The sequence below is a fragment of the Coccomyxa subellipsoidea genome (genome assembly GCF_000258705.1).
Source record: "Coccomyxa subellipsoidea C-169, whole genome shotgun sequence".
NCBI classification, from domain to species: Eukaryota; Viridiplantae; Chlorophyta; class Trebouxiophyceae; family Coccomyxaceae; genus Coccomyxa; species Coccomyxa subellipsoidea.
The window spans coordinates 799,126-818,379 of record NW_005178029.1 but is presented as its reverse complement, the minus strand read 5'-3'; the positions used below and the strand labels follow the sequence as shown (position 1 = coordinate 818,379).

At 51.1% G+C, this 19,254-nt stretch overlaps 6 protein-coding genes across 6 annotated transcripts; 2 read left to right on the top strand and 4 right to left on the bottom strand.

Annotated features, from left to right (window-relative positions):
* Positions 1-248: 248 nt before the first annotated feature.
* On the bottom strand, positions 249-2,160 carry COCSUDRAFT_33893 (hypothetical protein). The gene is made up of 7 exons (XM_005645273.1): positions 1,939-2,160; positions 1,791-1,847; positions 1,494-1,692; positions 1,280-1,388; positions 1,053-1,157; positions 827-900; positions 249-676 (listed from the first exon to the last, which is right to left on the bottom strand). The coding sequence occupies exons 1-7, from the start codon at positions 2,021-2,023 to the stop codon at positions 592-594; spliced, it is 714 nt and encodes a 237-aa protein (XP_005645330.1). The 5' UTR covers positions 2,024-2,160; the 3' UTR covers positions 249-591.
* Positions 2,161-4,302: 2,142 nt separating this feature from the next.
* Positions 4,303-7,925, bottom strand: COCSUDRAFT_67234 (pyruvate kinase). The gene is made up of 11 exons (XM_005645272.1): positions 7,816-7,925; positions 7,593-7,709; positions 7,311-7,382; positions 7,079-7,200; positions 6,823-6,960; positions 6,519-6,678; positions 6,175-6,363; positions 5,826-5,996; positions 5,495-5,632; positions 5,043-5,288; positions 4,303-4,764 (listed from the first exon to the last, which is right to left on the bottom strand). The coding sequence occupies exons 1-11, from the start codon at positions 7,876-7,878 to the stop codon at positions 4,654-4,656; spliced, it is 1,527 nt and encodes a 508-aa protein (XP_005645329.1). The 5' UTR covers positions 7,879-7,925; the 3' UTR covers positions 4,303-4,653.
* Positions 7,926-8,278: 353 nt separating this feature from the next.
* On the top strand, positions 8,279-9,625 carry COCSUDRAFT_57342 (hypothetical protein; the record flags this gene model as incomplete). The annotated part of the gene is made up of 4 exons (XM_005645271.1): positions 8,279-8,378; positions 8,502-8,701; positions 9,055-9,232; positions 9,414-9,625. The coding sequence occupies 4 exons, from the start codon at positions 8,279-8,281 to the stop codon at positions 9,623-9,625; spliced, it is 690 nt and encodes a 229-aa protein (XP_005645328.1).
* Positions 9,626-9,825: 200 nt separating this feature from the next.
* COCSUDRAFT_33891 (hypothetical protein) lies at positions 9,826-10,583 on the top strand (the record flags this gene model as incomplete). The annotated part of the gene is made up of 1 exon (XM_005645270.1): positions 9,826-10,583. A coding segment is annotated over exon 1 (203 nt), but the record flags the coding sequence as incomplete, so codon positions are not given.
* Positions 10,582-12,352, bottom strand: COCSUDRAFT_48409 (hypothetical protein; the record flags this gene model as incomplete). The annotated part of the gene is made up of 4 exons (XM_005645269.1): positions 10,582-11,093; positions 11,360-11,559; positions 11,795-11,939; positions 12,080-12,352. The coding sequence occupies 4 exons, from the start codon at positions 12,350-12,352 to the stop codon at positions 10,863-10,865; spliced, it is 849 nt and encodes a 282-aa protein (XP_005645326.1). The 3' UTR covers positions 10,582-10,862.
* A 673-nt stretch (positions 12,353-13,025) lies between these two features.
* On the bottom strand, positions 13,026-16,166 carry COCSUDRAFT_54232 (hypothetical protein). Its single transcript, XM_005645268.1, has 5 exons — positions 16,009-16,166; positions 15,409-15,727; positions 15,130-15,274; positions 14,672-14,871; positions 13,026-14,389 (listed from the first exon to the last, which is right to left on the bottom strand). The coding sequence occupies exons 2-5, from the start codon at positions 15,679-15,681 to the stop codon at positions 14,159-14,161; spliced, it is 849 nt and encodes a 282-aa protein (XP_005645325.1). The 5' UTR covers positions 15,682-15,727; positions 16,009-16,166; the 3' UTR covers positions 13,026-14,158.
* Positions 16,167-19,254: the final 3,088 nt, after the last annotated feature.

Genomic DNA, 19,254 nt, shown 5'->3' with positions numbered 1-19,254 from the left:
CCAAGATCACAGGATAGAATGAACCCAACAATAATGCCTTTGTAGCAGGCGAATTCCGCCCACCAGTCACCCTACTATTAGTAGGTAGTAACCGGTAGTAGGGACCCTTCACAATCTAGCAGAGCGATGCAAAAAACCATTATACAACCCCGGAGGAAGTCAACAAGTCTGACCAATGAGCAAGTATTTATGCAGACACGTGTGTACAGCCAAGAAGCACAAACCATGACGCAGGAACTGATGCGCTGCTGCTGTGAAGGGTGACAGTCTCATCCTGCGCCGCGCTCACGAGTCTCTTCTACTTCCCAATGGAGCAGGCATGCTTGCCTCTCACACTAAAGACAATGACAATCTACGTCCTCAAGCCCCCCTCCTCTTGATTCGTGCCAATCACTTCAGTGGATGCATCCTCTAGATCTTCTAGCCAGGCAACGGAATGAATACAACATTCTGGACAGGTTCACTGGGGTTTCATGACAATCACGACAAAGCACTTCCACGGGAGAAATATCAGACGAGACAAATGGCTGCAGCAACCTCCGCGGGAGCCCACTTGGCAACGAGACTGACAAGGTGAGCTGTCAGCGTTGCTCACTGGGTGATCAGAGACATGTGGCCCTCTCGAATGATTTCCTCCAAGTCAAGCTCCTCAATCTCTCCGCTGGTGTACTGGATCCTGCAGTAAAACATTGTGACAGAGTTGGCAAAGGAAATTTCTGCTCCCATCCTGCTGATCACGTGATCGAGCACGCTCAACAAACATGCATGACTGCCCTTAAAACTGTGTTGCCCTGACATATATGCAGGGCCAAAAGGCAGGACTTACTTGGCTGTCCTGGCCTTGGGGTTGACAGAGTGGATCTCCACCAGGTACCACATTTTGTCATCCGGCCAGAAGAGCTGCGTCCACAAAAATATCTTCAAGCGCTGCACCTAAGAAGCTCCTGTGCTGAGCCAAGGCCGGCTTCTCTCCTGACAAGGGATCCTGTCCAGACCTCCACGCGTGGGCACAAGGATGTCATTGATCCATAGAGGATCGTCAGGGCGCTCACCTCAGCTTGCCTGCCCTTCAAGGCAGGCGTGATATCGTTGAAAATCAGGAGTCTTCCTGTGGGCAGGGGAGCATCTGCAGCCTTGGCAGGCGCCACGCCTGGATCCTGCAGTTGACATGGTCCACGAGTAAGCACAACGTAAGGAGGATGTCACAATGAGATTGTATGCGCTCGTGGCTCCACTGTGAGTCAGGTATTCCTTCAGGGCAGCCGTGCGACAGACGCACCATCTCCACCCGCTTCCTCTTGTTGCCATCCTTTCCGCCAGCTCGATGCTTGCCAGTCACGATCTCATACAGAGTGGGGTGCTGATTTATGCTCCTGAACAGCCGCAGCCTGCCCAACGGAAAGGAGGCATCAGGACACAATCCACCTTGATCTCCGAGGAAATTGCAGCGGCTCCGCGGACGATGCAATTGAAGCAGAAACAACGAGGCCCACCTTGACGGAGGGTCCAGCTTTGCGCCATAATAGAACGCCACAGCACACAGCCACGAGTCCGAGTGCACTGCCACAAGGGCAAGCCAATCCCTCTTCTGCATTCCGTCGCGAGCGAAGTTTATGCCCAGGCAAGGCTCTGGCAGCTCTGGAGGCACCTCCTCCGCTGGCAGATCGACGCTCCAGGAGCCGTCCGTCTCGCCTTGTGCCAACACAGGATCCATCTGTCAGGCAACTAAGATAGGCAAGAACGGACCTCGTGAAAGCTATCGGACTTGTTTCAGGGCATTGAACACTCACCGTACAAGCACAAGTTCTCGCGCTCGGGATCTGCCTGCTTGTAGAAATCGTCGACGTCTGCCCCAGCATCACACAAAAGTGGTCAGCGTTGAACCGGAACAGCGTGAAGCCGACACACCATACAGCAAACCCTCTTCTGCGGCCCTACCGTGCGTGAGCGCCTGTAGCAACCCATTCCTTCGGAGCTCAAAATCCTCGTAGATGGACTCCACCGTCCTAGGCGTGTCTCCCATCGTCCACCTGCTGTCTTTGACTCGCGCACTGGCTGGGCTTCCCTTGGCACTCCGTTATTCGGGCCTGATCACCGACAAAAACTTAACGTCCCCCGAAACTCACGAAAGGCGGGACGCAATCCGTTGGCGGAGGCTCACAACAGCCTACAAACGCTTGTGCAGCTGGGCGAGTTGATCAGCGAGGGAATTGCGTGAAATATATCTGTCAGCCAATTCAGGCAGCACCTTCAAATGCCTCCACCAACAGATCCAATACAGCAGGGCTCACACAGCTTGTGGAACGTGCCTGGCCATCAGGTCACATTTGTCAGACGCCAGGCTGCTCAAGTTCACTCGTGCACAATTGCTGCCCAGAAGCAGCCGCCCCCCGGCCAAATACGAGCTACTGCAGCTGTCGTGGCTGCGGCTCAACAGCTCACTCAGGCTGACGGTGCTTCCATTCTGCCAACTTTGAAGTCACTTCAAGTCTGCACCAGCGCATCAAGTTGCTGCGGTAGATTGGATACTGGGGATCACGGGCAACCCTGCATCAATCCTCATCAGGCCCTGTCCCGGTTCAGGCCAAGGGGCCAGTTTGTAAAAGCTCCGGAGGTAAGGGATCCCCATCTCACTGATGTGTGATGAGCTTCTGACTGCTGCCGTAGCCCCAGCAAGTGATTGTCACTGTCATCAACCTGGTGGTCTCCTTCTGCTCAAAGTGGTGCCTGCAGATTGCAACAGCAATGGCGCTTACAATCTGACATGGGATGACTTCGCAATCTGCAGTCCTGAATGTGAAAGCATGGCCCTCGCTTCATGAGGACAGCAAATCTGTCAGCTGAGGGTGCAAGGAACCTGCGTGATGGAAAGCACAGAACGGATGAGGGCGCACAGCGTCACCTCACGTGTCCTATCAGTCATTAATGTACAATGCGGACTCCTGACACGTCGCTCTGGCTGATCAGATTCAGCTGCTTGTCTCCTGCATAAGGGGCAAGACCTCTCAAGCATTGAATGACCTGGTCCTGTGAAATGCGTGACAAGGCCATTTGATCCGCCCACTTACAACCCTCACAAAGCAGTGCAGCACACCTTTCCGTATGAGATGCTCTATCAGCTGATAGTTCTTCTTGTCCACATCGCGATACCTGCGTCAAGAGATGGTTGTGCCCAGTGTCCTCTCACAAACAGCATGCATGGAGAATGCCCCTTGCATGAGGATGCGCTGCAGAGATGATGCGCAGCAGAGATGTATAAGGCAGGGTGGGGATGCGTGTAGTCTCACCTCTCAAACTCTGAGCGGGCATGTGCCATGATTGTGTCTCTTTCATTTGGGCTCCTATTGTGGGAATGCCGCACAACCCTCCTGTATAGGTGGATCACCTGTCTCTGCAGCACAGTACAACACAACCAACGTTGTTTGTGCATGTACTGCAAAGCACATGCTCTGGATGATTGTCATCACCTCATATATCACAGACAAGTAGCTGTTTTCAAGTCCCCAGCGACATTTGCAACACATCAGACCTCTGCAACTGCTGCACTCTTCACCGTGATCTCCCACTGACTTCTAAACTGTCTATCAGACACTGTACTGGTCTTGCAGATCTAGCCTTCACCCCTACATAGAGGGATTCACCTGCAGACCCGTCATACGTGGCATTGCCATCCTCCGCTTCAGTACAATCCTGGTCTCGAGAAGTAGACAAGGAATATCAGAAATACAAGTTCGTATATTTCATCAGATGCCCTGTTTTGAGAAGAGGCATACTACATTCAGGGTCCAATCTCACTGGATCATTACCGATTTACTTTTCACTGTGTTACTTCCCATTCAATATATAAATAGGATGTCGTGAATTAATAATCTAAATCTCTGATATGAAGTGTTGCGATGTCCAATATTCCTTTTGCTTTCCGAGATTGAGAATAGGAATGCACCTCTTTGTGGCAGGACACAATATCCCTCAGTGCAGTCTTGTCTGCACTCCTGGACATGTTTGCTGAAACCATGACCTTGCTTTGAATTTTGACGTTGAGCAGGAGATGCGACTTTATACTCAGATCTGCACTGCGGTACAGCAATTGATCATGATGGCCGGGGTTTGACATTGCCCGACTGCCATCATGCATGGGCGGCCCCGGGCCATGATGGGGCCCGGCCGGCATTATTCTTTCTCAGATGAGTCATCTGTAGCGCACCCGCCGCAGTGCGTCTCGCAACCGCCCAAGCCGTCACCTTGACTCAATACCATGACATATGCAGGCAGGAGACTTGCATTGAGTGGGAGCCAAGCGGGGGTGATGCGAGGAAGGTACAGATCTTGCTAGCAGATCGCATGCTGACACTACGCATCTCTGCCGCGGCAGCTTCAGTCTAGGTGCCAACAGCATGATGCATGCTTGAAGTGCAGCACCGGAGAACAGCAACGGATCGCATCTCAAAAGGCTTCAGGCGATTTTCGCCTCCTTATTCAACGGCCGGCAAACTAATGAAAATCACTCGGAGACAAGCGCTCTTGATCACATGTTCACAACACCAGTGATTCTGCTATGATGCTGCTACCCTGCTTCACACGTTGCTGCCACACAGGAAAGGGAAATCTGGGGCTGGTCACTTGATGGTTCTATGGTCGTGAATTGCACCCTCATCACTTGATGTCTACAATTTTGATAACGGATGCATTCCCGATGCGGTGCAGCGCCACAATGGAGTCACCCCTCTGGCAGTACTTGAGCTTCTTTGCCACAACCAGAGCAGCCTGCGCACAAAGAAACAGACATAAATACTCCGAACCATCTGATACCGGTAAATCAACAAAAGCGTTTTATTTCAGGGATGTGTGATGTGTCTCACACTACTGCGATACGGAGAGAAGGTAAGCAAGACCATGCAAATGCATGTCACAAACTTTCCTCGCCATCATAAGCTACCATGCACCATGCATCCCAGAAAACATCGATCGGCCGATAGTGTTGTTGCTGACTGTGGGAAATGACGGAGTCAATTTTGATGACGATCCGGCGGGCGGAGACTGACCGAGATGATCTCATCGGTGGTGTCAGTGTCGGTGGCGCGCGCCGAGCCCTCTGCCAGCAGCGGCAGCAAGCCGCGCGTGACCAGGCACTGCCGCGCCGGCTGCTCGCCCGAGCACGTCCACGTGAGGCTGTCGGTGGTGAGCACGGGGACCGCCACTGTCAGCACTGGGATGCTCGGCCGGTACTTGGCCACTAGGCGCGCTGTGGAGCCCCCTCGCGTCAGCACCACGATCAGGCTGGCATGCACCTGCGCCAGTTCCACACCATCAGACTGCACCTAGCTGCTGGCAACGTGCTCTTTGCTCACTGTCATCCCATCGGGATTGAGATGAGCGAAAACGCCGTATTGGCGGCACACTATGCTCAATGTCATCCTGGGAAAGGGATCCAGACCTGCAGGATAAATTATGTAGGGTGAAGTGCATGATGCGTGAGAAGAGAAAGTATGGGTACCTTGTGGGCTGTCCGCACGGCAGACGAGGCCAGCGACTCGAGGGGAGACATGGGGATGGGTGTCCGCTTCATGATGGCCTTAAACAGGCTGTAGTAGTCCAGGGACGCCTCGCTCTCACTGCAGATCCTCTGCATCACCTGCGCAATCGCCCACAACAGCAGTCATGGTGCATGCAGAGTCACACAACCTCATCTCCCTGGTCAAGAAGAGCATTGTTCTGCCTCACATATACTCTGCCAACCAGGAATTTGACAGCCCCCAAAAATTCTCAGGAATTTTTAATGAGAGGAATTGTCAACATGCTGGGCCAGGCAGGGGGGGAGCACGTGCCTGCACGGCCTGCACTGGGAAGCTGCCGGCAGCTGTCTCGCCGGACAGCATGACGCAGTCTGTGCCGTCCAGCACTGCATTGGCGACGTCCGTCGCCTCTGCGCGCGTGGGCCGCGGGTTCTTGATCATGCTCTCAAGCATCTGCGTGGCTGTGATGACTGGCTTGCCCACCTGAGACAGCACCCACACACCGCGTGATCAGTATGTGGAGATACCCTGATATACACTAAAAATATGTCGAATCCACAAGGGAAGGCCAAGCGTGCTACAGATTGCTGAACAGAGGAATTTGTTTAGAGCAGTCCTATGGCAGCAGTTCTGCGCAGGGCAAACAGCGCCAGGCACGCACCATGTTGCAGGACTGGATCATCATCTTCTGTGCTAGGAAGATCTTCTCGGTGGGGATCTCCATGCCCAGGTCCCCGCGGGCAACCATGATGGCGTCGCTCTTCTCCAGGATCTCCTTGAAGTTCTGCAGGCCCTCCTGGTTCTCCACCTTGCTGATGATCTTTATTGTGCGCCCCTTGGGCCCCAGCACCTGCCACAAAGCACTTCAACTGATCAATCACTTGCATGCAGATCCTCAAACCAAGTCACTATTCTTGTGAGAGCTAGTGTCTACAGGCAGACTCTACATGTGGTGAATGGAATTTGACCTAGCAATTGTGGCAGCATGATGGCAACAGTGGACACCTTTCTGATGTAGTCCAAGTCGGAACCCTTGCGCACAAAGGAGGCCGCAATGAAGTCGATGTCGTTGGGCAGGCCCCACTGCACCAGATCATCCTCATCCTTTGCTGTCAGTGTCGGCAGGTCCACCACCACTCCTGGCAGGTTGACATTCTTCCTCTCCCTGTCATTCCAAGATAATGCCTTTGGTCAAGAGCCCGAAGCAGTAAACAATTTTTGAAGGCAATGGTGTGCAATGTACGCATGAACTTTGCACATCCTCTGCAAGACTGTCGTGGGAGGACAATGATGCGGATCAAAGGCTCACCCAAGGACGGCATTATTGAGGCACTTAGCACGAACTGTGCCTGCCTTGACGTCTGTGCTGATGACCTCCAGAACAATTGACCCATCCGCGCACAGAATCTGAGACCCCTTGTGCACATCTTCCGGCAATTTCTTGTAGCTGTAAGCAAAGCACACAGTCCATCATGCACTTACTTCTTGACGTATCTTTTTTACCTTACTTTGCAGAAGGCATAAGCACTTTAGTGTTCCCGATAGAGTGAGGGAGGAGAGCTTGCCTCATGGCAATGAGGTTCTCGTTGCCTTTTGTCTCGTAGTCTGTTGTGATGGTGATCTCTTTGCCCGCTGTCAGTTTGATGGGCTTCTCATCCACCAGGAAGCCTGTCCTGATCTCTGGGCCCTGCATTTCCACATTGTTTCAGACCAGGAATTAAGGCGGGGCATTATGTCAGCTGCACTGTCAGTACTACTCCACATGTGCTACACATGGAGATGCTTGCACTGTCTCACCTTTGTGTCCAGCATCACTGCGCACAGGATCCGAGTGTTTCTCATGGCCTGTCTCAGTGTGTCGAGGGTCTCCTGTTCATGCAGTTCAAATTACCATCTGAGAAAATTGTGGTTATGTGCAATCAATAGATAGTTTATGGCACTGTCATAAGGAGCACCAAGATCTCACAAAGCAGATCGACCTCAGTCTGCAGATGGACATCCCAATGTAATCTGAATTTAGGGTTCAACCGCCGGCAGGTCTAGACTGAGTCCAGTGATATGATGCTGCAGTAAACATGCCTGATGGTAATCGTGGGAGCCGTGGGAGAAGTTGAAGCGCGCCACGCTCATCCCTGCCCTCAGAAGCTCCTCCAAAACCTCAACAGTGCGGCTCTTTGGTCCAAGAGTACATACGATCTGCACGTCCAGTCACACAAAAGAATATTCAGGTAAACTGGTGAACAAGTATTATTGGGCAATCATCATAGTCAAATTAGTCCTGGGCCATAGTCTGCCCCCTTACCTTTGTTTTTGCGTTGCCAGCAGGGGCACCAGTGAGAATCGAATCAAGGCCCATTTGCACCATTGTGACTGATTGATCTAAACAACAAGCAGCAACAATTTCAGCAGTCCAAGCTGCTATTTTGATACTGTAATTCGCCAAGCATCTTCTCCACATAGCGTTGCTCTCTGCTTGGTTCGCGGCCCTCGCTCGATATACCAGTTCCCTTCAAGCTGCTAGGGTCTATGCTAAGGATGGAGTAGCAACGTTGACCCATGTGAAAATGGCAACAATACTTCCTCGTGCCACCAAATTTAGGCGAATCTCGTCAGACCTTACTTTCGTTGCTGCTGCAAATTTCTACTCGGTTGACTGTGTATTGCACTTAAATTGTTCCTTGCACAGATCACAGATCAGCATCGCATACGAGTCAGTACATTTCTTCTTAGGATCTTTATACTTCCCCAACGTTGAATTTTTTGAAATGCCTGGATTCCTTGACGACGCCATTACGCAGCTTGACGCAATTATTGCCAGTTTGGAAGCGGCCTCCCAAGCTGACCGCACCTCCCCAGCAAATCCAGGTAAGTTGCATGGAACATTTGGCAATTTTGCGGATGTCCGAGATGTAAACAACATCGTGAAAAAAGTGGGCCTCACCTCTTAACGTTGGCATCACTTGCACACAGGTATTAGCCTTCCTGAAGGCTCTCAGCACAAAGCAGCCACCCCCATTGCCGCGACGACACCAGAGACAGGTGAAAAGTCAGTTCCTCCACCATCAGAACCTCAGGCACAGAAGCCCAAGGCGAAGAAGGAGAAGAAGCCTGCAGCAAAGGTCTTAGCTCCTGCAGTCCCGGACAGCGGCCCAGGCCTCTTCGCTCGCGCACAGCTACAGGCATGCGCAGTTTTATTTCTGAACATACAGATGGCATTGTCTATGGCATTTAGAAAACCAATTAGTGCTGGTCTGATGACTCAGATGGTGAACACAAGCATGTGCCGCTGCAGGTGGCAAAAGTGCTGACGGTAGATGAGATAGCCTCAGACAAGCTCTACAAGACCACCATTGACATAGGAGGAGGCCAGACGCGCCAGGCACGCACCAATCTGATCTTGTCTCACCTGCTATCACACTGCAGCGAGAGGGATGGCAAGAAGGCCCATCATTGAATGTGTGTGGAATCCAACGGCTGTGCAGCAGTCCACCATGAGGTTCTGTGGCAGCATAGTGGCAGCACCAATAGAAATATGCTGCAGGTGGTTGCTGGCCTGAAACAGCATGTGGAGCGGGAGGCCCTATTAGGCAGCCTGGTGGTGGCAATTTTGAATTTGAAGCCGGCCAAGCTGGCAGGGGAGGCGAGCGAAGCCATGCTATTAGCAGCAGATGCTCCCTTGGAGGCCGGAGGAGAGCTTGTCAAAGTCCTCATACCCCCAGGTGAGGTTTCTTCCCAATAAGACAATGTGACAGCCACTAGCTCAGACGACCACTTTGTGAGTGTCATGCATGCCGACCGCATCCGCCGCTTTTGGAAAATATTGACACAAAATTTGCTGTACGTCCAATGCTGGCTTCTTCATTTGGATGAGTTAAACTTGTGTCATTTCGGTTTGTGCAGAGGGCTCGTCCGTGGGGGATCAAGTGTCTCTGGAGGGCAGCAGCCCTGCAGAGGAGTATCCAAAGGTGCTCAAGTCAGGGCCTTGGAAGGATATTGTGGCAGGCCTGTCTGTGCGCAGTGGACGGGCCACCTTTGAGGGGCAGCCGCTTGTCACAGCAAAAGGTTACGTCAGCTTGCCAGCTGAGATGCCAGATGGGGCAGGCATACACTGACAAGTGTCAAACGTTGTTGTTACCTGCCATCCTGGAATAGGTCTATGGCTGCATGCACAATCTTGAGCTCAATAGCTTGAGCTGTGTTAGCACACTATGTCAATTTCGATGATGCTGTCAAATTTGTGCGCATGCATGCGTAAGCCTCGCCCAATCATGCTGTACTCAAAGACTGGAGAGGATGTGGGCTGCATTTGGGTGTCCTCTACTCATCTTACAGCTTGTATTCACTTGAATGATTAACTCCAGTCTGAATACTGATCAGCTTCGTCCAATCAAAGAACTGCCTGGCATACCTGTTTATACCCTTCATAGGACACATGTGTACACCTCATTCTACAAACTCATGGGCAACAGGTCTGAACAGGCATGACCATAGCGTCATGCAACGCTGGCCTAATGCAAAGAATACGTACTGCAATGATATGCAACAACCACCGCATCAGGTCATCAAGTGTCTTTGCACATTTCGTTGCCTACAGCTGTCATGCCAGCCAAACCATAGCTACAGGTGCACCATTGAATAAAGTGCACTTTAGCTATTTCACTGCTGCGCAACTGAAGGGATTCTCTATCCATTCAAATTCATCCCCTTTTCAAGTCCTACTGTCCTGTAAGCTACATACTGTATGTTACCCATTACTGCGTAATCCCATCAATGGCTAAGATCTAGCTGCCCACATCATCTGATCAATCTGAATGCCTCCTGGTAGTGTTGGTCATCTTTTGCTGAAAGGCCACGTCTCCATTGCTCTGTAAAGAGGAAAGTTGAGGAATGCAACAGAAAATACCTATCTCTCTATGAATTGAGAACTAAAACTGGCTGCCTCTGACCCATGCTGGCACAACCAGCATGGACCAAGTCTGTGGCCTTACACAAGGCTGCCAGCAGTGCAACTAGTTTGTACTTACAAAATACTTAGTCACGTTGCCTGGACCGCACAGTTCACTACTCGCCTACAGAGCTTCGTTCAGATGAGCAATGAAAAATGCATAGATGAATTTTATTCTGCTCAACATGGCAATGCTCTAATATACTTAGCTAGGACACCCTGATCACACTGCGCCAGTGAATTGCAAGTAGACTTGCGCATGCTAAAGTCAGGCACCCTTGCCCGGTGCCTTCATTTTGGTCATCATTAAATCCCGATTTGGGCTGTACAGAACTCTGAACTGAGAGGTCTGCCAGTGCCTCATGGGCTCATGCCCCGAGCCCCCATTGCGGAGCCCGTCCTCTCTACTTGAAGTATCCATTCATGCCTTGGGGGTAGAATGTGCCGGGCTGTGTGGCATTCCCTCCGTACACAATGGCCAGCACCTCCTTTGGCGTGCGCGTGAATGCCACTCCCTTGCCATTCTGGGGCACCAGGTTTGCAAAGGGATATGGCGTCGAGCGGCCGTCTGCAGGAGGCACCACAATGCCCTGGTCCTTGCCATTACCGGCCTTGCCGCGCAGATCGGAGAATCCCTGCACACGGCAGATTTTATGTTGCGATGTAAATGTGCATGCCACCTGTATCTGAGGTTGCTCCTGTGTGCACTGATACTGAAAGGTAGGCGGGCGGCCTGCCCAACACCCCCTGTGATTGTGCTACTGCACCAAGCTGCATGCTCGCAGTTGTGTGCTCTTGCCTTCCAAAGCTCGACCCGGCAAGCCCACTAGTCAAGGTTTTCTATGACATCATACCAAGGTAAATTACAATCCGGCACCAGCGCAGGCAGCGAGGTGATTACCTGGACGAAGTCGAAGACGCGGATGCTGTAGGGGGTGACCATCTCGGTGCCCTTTTCGTACAGCAGCGTGCGCAGGATGGCTGCATGGTACGCCTCCACCGGGAAAAAGCCGGCGATCGTGGTGAGCACGGTCTTTGACACCAGCAGGGGAATTGCGCCGTGCAAGGCAGTGACTCCGACGTCCTCAAACAGGAAAGCACCTGTCTCGAGACACAGCAGGACAGTTATTATTATTATGATTACACGCTTTTCCTGCCAGAAGCAAGGTGCGTCTGCAGACAAGCTGCAGTAAAGGCTGCCAAAATCCTACCCCTTGATGGACTCGCCAGATCCAAGCAAGACCCAATCAACCGTGGGCACGGTGCTCAGGACAGTTGGAGGCCACACTTCTGGCCTGATAGCATGTGAGGCCAGTAGCACACAATTTTTGGTCACCTAGGATGAAGTTGATGTCACTGTTGTAGGGGAAGAAGCCGTCAATGCCGAGAGCAGCTTTGGCAAGGCTGGTGAAGGCACCCCCAATGTCCATCTTTGGGCAGGGAACCGCGTCATTACCCAGCAATTCTCGAAGTTCAGTGACCTGCACACATGATGAGATTGAGTGAGCACAGTTGCAAAAGGGCCAAGCACATTCCAGCTCCCTGCAGATTTTGCATTTGCACTCGAGAGAATTGTTTCACGCAAGCTGCAGGCAGGTTTCAGGGATCTCCAAGCGCTCACATGGTTGATTTCATCATTGACAAGCTCCCTGGCAATCCTCAACAAGTCCGGACTGAGGTTGGCCTTTAGCCCTCCAGTCGATCCGGGGCCGCTTCCCAAGGTACTTGTATTCAATCCATATCCATACACGGCGTTAGAGTAGTATTCAGCCTCCAGGCACTCCAGGTTAAGGGCAAAGTTAAGGAGGTCGTTGTCCGTTTGTGCGACAGCGCTGCTGGCAAGTAAGACGGCTGTACAGGCAGTGAATCCGAAGTAAAACTTCGAGGTCGTCATATTCAAAACGAATGTAATCTGTTGGATCTACTTGTGGGACCACCTGCACAGACAGCAGCAGCCGTGATGGAGACATGGTTGCTCGGCAGGCACATCCATTGCAATATGGGTTAAGCTACCACCCCTCGATTCCTAAAACGGCTTGAAATAAGATCAATAGATAATCAAATACAGTTTTCGCGCCAAGTATCCTTCTTATATCTGACCAGTACTTTCTGGCATGGAGGTTCCGACCCAACTTCTCAGGGCCGCTCATTCACGATGATCTGCTACGGAAGAACTCAAAATTCAACTTTTACAAGCATGGACCATTGAAGGGATCGTACTAAGGGCCAGATAACCTAGATCCCTTTTCAATGGTCCGCAGCGAGGGTCCTTACCGATATGAACTAGCTTGTACGAGGCCTGAAGGAAGCTTAGATGTCAATCAGAGAAGAATTATGCCTCGTAGGTTAGTCTTGGCTTGTTATCGTGACCCAGCGGCTAGACATTCCACCTTTCCCAGCTCGATGCGTCCTGATGGCGCAGCTGACCCGGAAGTTACAAAACCAGATGGCGTTCCCGTCCGTGATTTGAGCATTGCCGCCAATTGCAGCAAGTGCATACATGCATGCAGAGGGTGCAGTGTTAATACGGTCAACATAAAGAGATACAGTGAGGCTATCTCAATTTTGCACGGTGTTAATATCATGTATGCATCAAAAGGCATAGCGCAGTCTGATCTTCCACCAGAAAGTAGCTACCGTATACGTACGTGAAGTAATCACACTGGTTCAAACTGAGTTTTGATCAGCTGTGTTCAAGTAAGGAACTGCCTGATATAGGAGACGCCTCACTCTACAACCTCATGGGCAACAGGTCTAAACAGGCATGACAATAGCTTCATGACCATCATGGCATGATCATGCAATGCTGGCCTGATGCAAAGAACTTCTTTGCATCAGGCTTGAAGACTTCTTACTGCAAGGGTACAAACTTTGCATCATGTCACGAAGTACCTCTGTGATTACGTCGCTATATAGATATATCATGCCAGCCAAACCTTATATATATACCGGTATATACGGGTACCTGTAAGGCTCGGAGCACCATTGACATCAAGCGCACTGTTGCATTGCTGGACTCCATTCATTTCAATTTCAAGTCCTCAACGTACATATGTGTCCCAAAATTGCGTACTCCCATCAATGGCCAAGATCTAGCTGAAAACATCATCTGATCAATCTGAATGCCTCCTGGTATTGTTGGTCTGAAAGGCCATGTCTCCATTGCTCTGTAAACTTTACTTGAAGAAGAAACTGATCCAGGGCTGCAACAGAAGTTGTCCTGTTCTCAGTGAGTCGAGATATAAACAGTTGCCTCTGACTCAGGTTGGTAGTGCCAAGTTGGCACAACCAACACGGGCCAGGCTTGTAATGTAACATTCAGACAAGGCTGCAACATAGCCATGTCGCCAGGACTGCACAACTGCCTGCTTGCCTGCAGGATTCCATTCAGCAATAATGAGCAGCAAGCGTCAGTTTACAAACATAAAGAGGACTGCTACTCGTTCAGTACACCAATGCATAATTAAGGTATCCTGCTTGCAGCACTCACACAGCCTTGTGCGTGATCAAGCCGCAGAAGAAAATCCCACTGCCCGGTACCTGCTGATCATCGTTCAACTCAAAATCAAAATCAGAACAGTGTCATCTATCAGTACCTCATGGGTTCACTTTTTATGCCTCGATTGCTGCATTTGTCCCCTCAAGTTGAAGTGCCCAATCATGCCTCTTGCCTCCGTTGCTGCGCTTGTCCCTTCCACTTCTACCTAAAGTACCCGTTCATGCCTTGGGGGTAGAATGTGCCGGGCTGCGTGGCATTCCCTCCATACACAATCGCCAGCACCTCATATGGAGTGCGAGAGAATGCCAGTCCCTGGCCATCTTGGGGCACCAGGTTTGCAAAGGGGTATGCTGTGTCACGGCCGTCGGCCGGAGGAACCACAATCCCCTGGTCCTTGCCGTTACCGGCCTTGCCGCGCAGGTTGGAGAACCCCTGCACAGGGCAGAAGTTTCGCTGCTCAGAAGCATGACTTTTTGTGTGGGTTGCTTGGTAGTGTGGTGTCAACATCAACCCCTGTCTGAGGGGTCAAGGCAGGCAGGCTGAGGCAGCCCCTATTGTAGTAGCAGCCCCAGGGCATCGAACCAGCAGGCGTGCACTCGCGACTTCCGGGCTTCCATAGCACGTGCTAGCAAGCTCGAGAGTCAGCGTTTCTTTACCACATGACTGCAAGGACATCAGGTGATCAATGCTAGGGCGGCGAGGGACATGACTAACCTGGACAAAGTCCCACACGCGGATGTTGTAGGGGGTGACCATGTCGGAGCCCTTCTGGTACAGCAGGGTCCGCAGGATGGCTGCATGGTACGCCTCCACAGGGGATATGCCAGCAATCGTGTTGAGCACTGACTTTGAAACCAGCAGAGGAGTTGCGCCGTGGAACGCAGTGACTCCAACGTCCTCAAACAGGAAAGCACCTGCCATGCCACACAGCAGCAGAGTGAGCAAGCCACGATGTGCCACCACAGCATGCATGCTGTGATTCCTCTCAGCTCAACTAGCTCAAAACTGCGCCTGCATTCCCAGCTTATCTGCTACTGGCCAGAAGTTCATTTTCAAGCCACATGTACAAGCTTTTGAATTGAGCTGACATATCAGGCAGTTCCCAAAGGAGTATTAAACTTTGTGTTAGGCCAATGTGCAGCATTGCATGCATGAGAGGCATGTAGGTGCACCTAGGAGGAAATTGATGTCACTGTTGTAGGGGAAGAAGCCGTCAACGTTGTTTGCAGCTTTGCCTAGGCTGGTGAAGGAACCGCCAATGTCCATCTTTGGGCAGGGCACCGCGTCATTGCCCAGCAACTCCCGAAGGTCAGTAACCTGCACATCAAGTAAAGCACAATTCATGCACATGGGTCAACCACATTCCAGCTTTCCTGGCACAATTTGCCTCTGCACTTCAGGAAACGTTCAAGCGAGTTACAGTTGAGTTTGAGACATAATCAGGAGCTCACATGGTTGATTTCGTCGTTGGCAAGCTCAGTTGCTATTTTGAGCAAGTCTGGGCTAAGGTTGGCCTTAAGCCCTCCGACTGATCCCGGACCGCTGCCCAAGGTACTACTATTCAGCCCATATCCATAGACGGCGTTAGAGTAATACTCAGCCTCCAGGCACTCCAAGTTCAGTGCGAAATTCAGGATGTCGTTGTCCGTTTGGGCGACAGCCGTGCCGGCGAATAAGACGGCTACACAGGCGGCGAAGCCCATGGAAAGCTTTAAGACCACCATATCCAACAGTGGTAGGACCTTACTGTAGTACTGTACTTAGAATCACCTACACAGACAGCAGCAGCCCTGAGGATGGATACAAGGTTTGTCGATAGGCCCTTCAACTGCAGTAAAGGTTGCGCTGTCACTGTAGGTATGTTCAAAGTGGCGTGAGAGTAGGAAAATGGATAACTAAGACAATTTCTCGCCCAGAACCCTTCTGATCTCTGACCAGTACTTCCGGCGAGAGGTGCCGACCCAAGTCATCTGGGTCGCTTTACGATGATGCTCTCATACAGCACAACCTAGAAGTCACTTTGTCACAACGGACCGAAAGAATTTGGTTACCTGGGGCCAAATAACCAGGCGCTGGTTTCAAAGGTCCGCAGTGATGTCCTTACTGATCTGCACTAGCTTGTAGACGATCACAGCGAAGCTCAGATGAAAGAGGGACTCGGATCTTAGTGTCTATGGATGCTCATTGCCTGCTTTTGAGGACCCAGTGGCTAAATACTCTATCTTTCCGAGATCGATGCGTCAGGATGGCGTAGCTGGCCTGGAAGTCCCAAAGAAAAGGGCGTTCCCGTCCGTATTCTCAGCACCTTGAAGTGCATGCAGATGAACATAATCTTGCCGATACTGCACTCTCTGTCGAAATATTGATCAATGTCTTTTCTTATTCCTCAGAGGGCGTTATGAATACCATTTCAGGTGCTAGATTCATGAAAAAATGTTGAATGCTACTAGTAGTAGCAGCCAGTGGCTGCTCTGGGGCGTCCAATCATTGCAAGCGCATCTTCTTTGGGTCAACCATCCAGCCCTGGTTTAGACACAAAAGTGTAAGAAGATTGTCCCTGCATTACTCAGGACAGGTTCTTGGCCTTTACTATCTTAATACCTTGGCTGCAGCTCCCAGGCACTGCAGCACCAGCAGGTCCTGGAATGGCGCCATTCCAGGACCTGCCGGCAGTACATGGTAGGTGCCCTCAATCTCGAACCCGTCCTTTACCACCTGCGAACACAGCAGCAACCTCATACAAACTCCCATGAGTTCACTTTTCTTGCACAAACCGATGCTGCAACTTGATATTAATTGATCAAAATATTTTACCAAATGAGGTGGACCTGTCAAGTCCTGGAATGATTGAAGTCAAACAAGACTTGGAGTTTCTTGGTTTGTCTTTGACAAGCAGGAGGAAAGCCGAAGATGGAGAAGGTTGGAAGGCTGTCATGCAATGCTGCTGCGACGCACCTAATCCTCATGGATTGGAAAGGAGTGTATTAACACTTGTTTTTACTTTGAAAGAACTTTACTCCTTGTACACATGTAATATCATGCTTGCAGCAGAGGCCACGTGGCCCCGTGCACAAGCAGCACCCATTTTCACTTGCAGCTGCTGTAAATCAGCCTTGGACTAATTTACAATTCCCCCAAACCCGAACCCACTCTCCATAAATATGTATACATATAGTGAAGTCAAGCCAGTGAAATCAAAATGTCGGAGACTGCTTTGATGTTGGTGGGTCAGCCTTTGTACATCTTATATAAAAAGTGCTTTGACAGCTCATGCGAACTTCTTGGTGTAGAAGCAAAGAGGAGGCACAAGGCAAGCCAGCAAAAGCATCAAACAGCAGGTGGGTGCAAGCCAGATCTCCAACGCTTCTCTCCACAGCGTCTTCTGCAGCAGCATTGCGAAGGGCAGCCCAATCAGCAGGCCACCCACTAGCCTTGCCCCGAGTGCTTCCTCACTCTGAGCCAAGCAGCATGACACACCAGCTTCAAACATGCTGTCTATCAAATGTACAAAATGCTCCAGTGAAACTTGCAAAGCTGATCATGGGAGCATATGCTGGAATGATAGACTAGTTTCTGGGACCAAGGACCCTGCCTGCAAGATTGCCACCATTCCACAGAAAGCCCCAGAGAGCACTGCTGCCAGCACCCTGACTATTATGAGCTTCCGCTGCCCCCTTGCCTTCCACTCCAGTATAGACTCCAGGACAAGGAGCTCTGCATACAGCCGCATTCACACAACGGTAAGTCTCAGGGATACTATTGATGCAAGCACTTGTCAATTAACATGATATGTGAGGCCGAATCAATGATGCCTTTAAGGGTGCTCACCTAAGTGGCAGCTGAGAATTCCAATAGGGCCACAGAAGATGGTGTTGGGGCTGCTGACAACTGCAGCAAAGAAGTTTGCACACACGCCGGTGACGGTGCTTAGCAGCGCAAAGTTCACCGTGTTGTACCTGTGCTCCAGCGCAAAGGAGACCAGCAGGAGCACCGCGAAGCTTGCCAGAAGCTGCACGAAGCTCTTGTGCAGCAGCAATGAAGTGAACCACCTGCGCATTGCATGCGTTGGTTTCTGGAGCTTTCAATGAAAATGCGCGGAAAAACCAGACACATCAGGCAGCATGCATGCACCCCAAGCATCAATCTGGACGCTAATAGATAGGGGTCCTGACAATCAGAGAAAGCTTTCGCCGTTGAAAAAGCGCACATCATGTGTTATTACCTGTATGGTTGACCGGCAGAGACAGTTGCCGCACTTAAGGCTCCCCATTGGAGCAAATACTGGTCAGAGAGGGACTCCCAGTTGCCGGTGTCTGAAAAGGAAAACCAACCAGATAGGGCATGTGGATATGGGACAAGGTCAGGGACGCTGCTGTTGTTATGACTCTGAGGACTCTTGGGATTCTGTGTCCCTGCATTATACAGTGGGTATGCCCCCGCCATGAAGGCCCAAGCAGCGGTAAACATGAGCAGCAAAACCCCAACAAACAGCGGCAGCCCTCTCCTCTTTCTTGGTGTGCACCTGCAGCATATAGTGATTGTCGTCAACAAGATTAAACGCCCGGCTGTCTTCTCTGACAAGATCTCAAAAAGCATTTTGCACACTCTCCTGGCATCTTCTGGTGCACCGGAATTGTGGTGAATATTGACGGCGGCAGAGAGCTCACCAGTCAAAGACACGAATGCTGGCCAGCAGAAGGTGGGTAGCTGTTCGATCAGCAACCCCAGCGTAGGACCTGTGTTGGTGCCGCTGCAGGGCCGCTGTATACTGCGGCCTCTGAACACAGCCATGCCTCAAGTCATGGGCCGACGGACCCGCTGCAGAATCTTGAAAGCTGGGGTGCCTCGTTTTCCTCGAATTGCGCCTGTAGGGGTGCTCTGTAAAGCCATGACATGGAAGATTTTCAAATTTCCTGAGGTGGAGTCATTTGGCAAACCCTCTTGCCCAGGTGCAAGCGTCACGAGCAAGCACTTCAGATCAATGCACAAGAATCTTACCAGAGAAGAGAAGATTTGCCAAGTTGAGTAGTCTCAGCCGGACGGACCCCCTACTCCTTGGGCTCTCCCTGGAACCCCAGAAGCGATTTCAGCTGCGGACCCAAATGAAATAAGTAATCCACTTGGGTGAAAACTTAGTACGATGCGTGAAGCATTGCACCTTGGCAAGTTGATGGACATCTCCTCCTGTACGTATGTTTGTCCTGATGAGCTAGCCTCCTGGTCCTGCATTCGTGATGAAGCTGCTGAAGCTTCCATTTTACAGTGCCGTGCAATTTTGGTGCCTCAATGATGTGTCG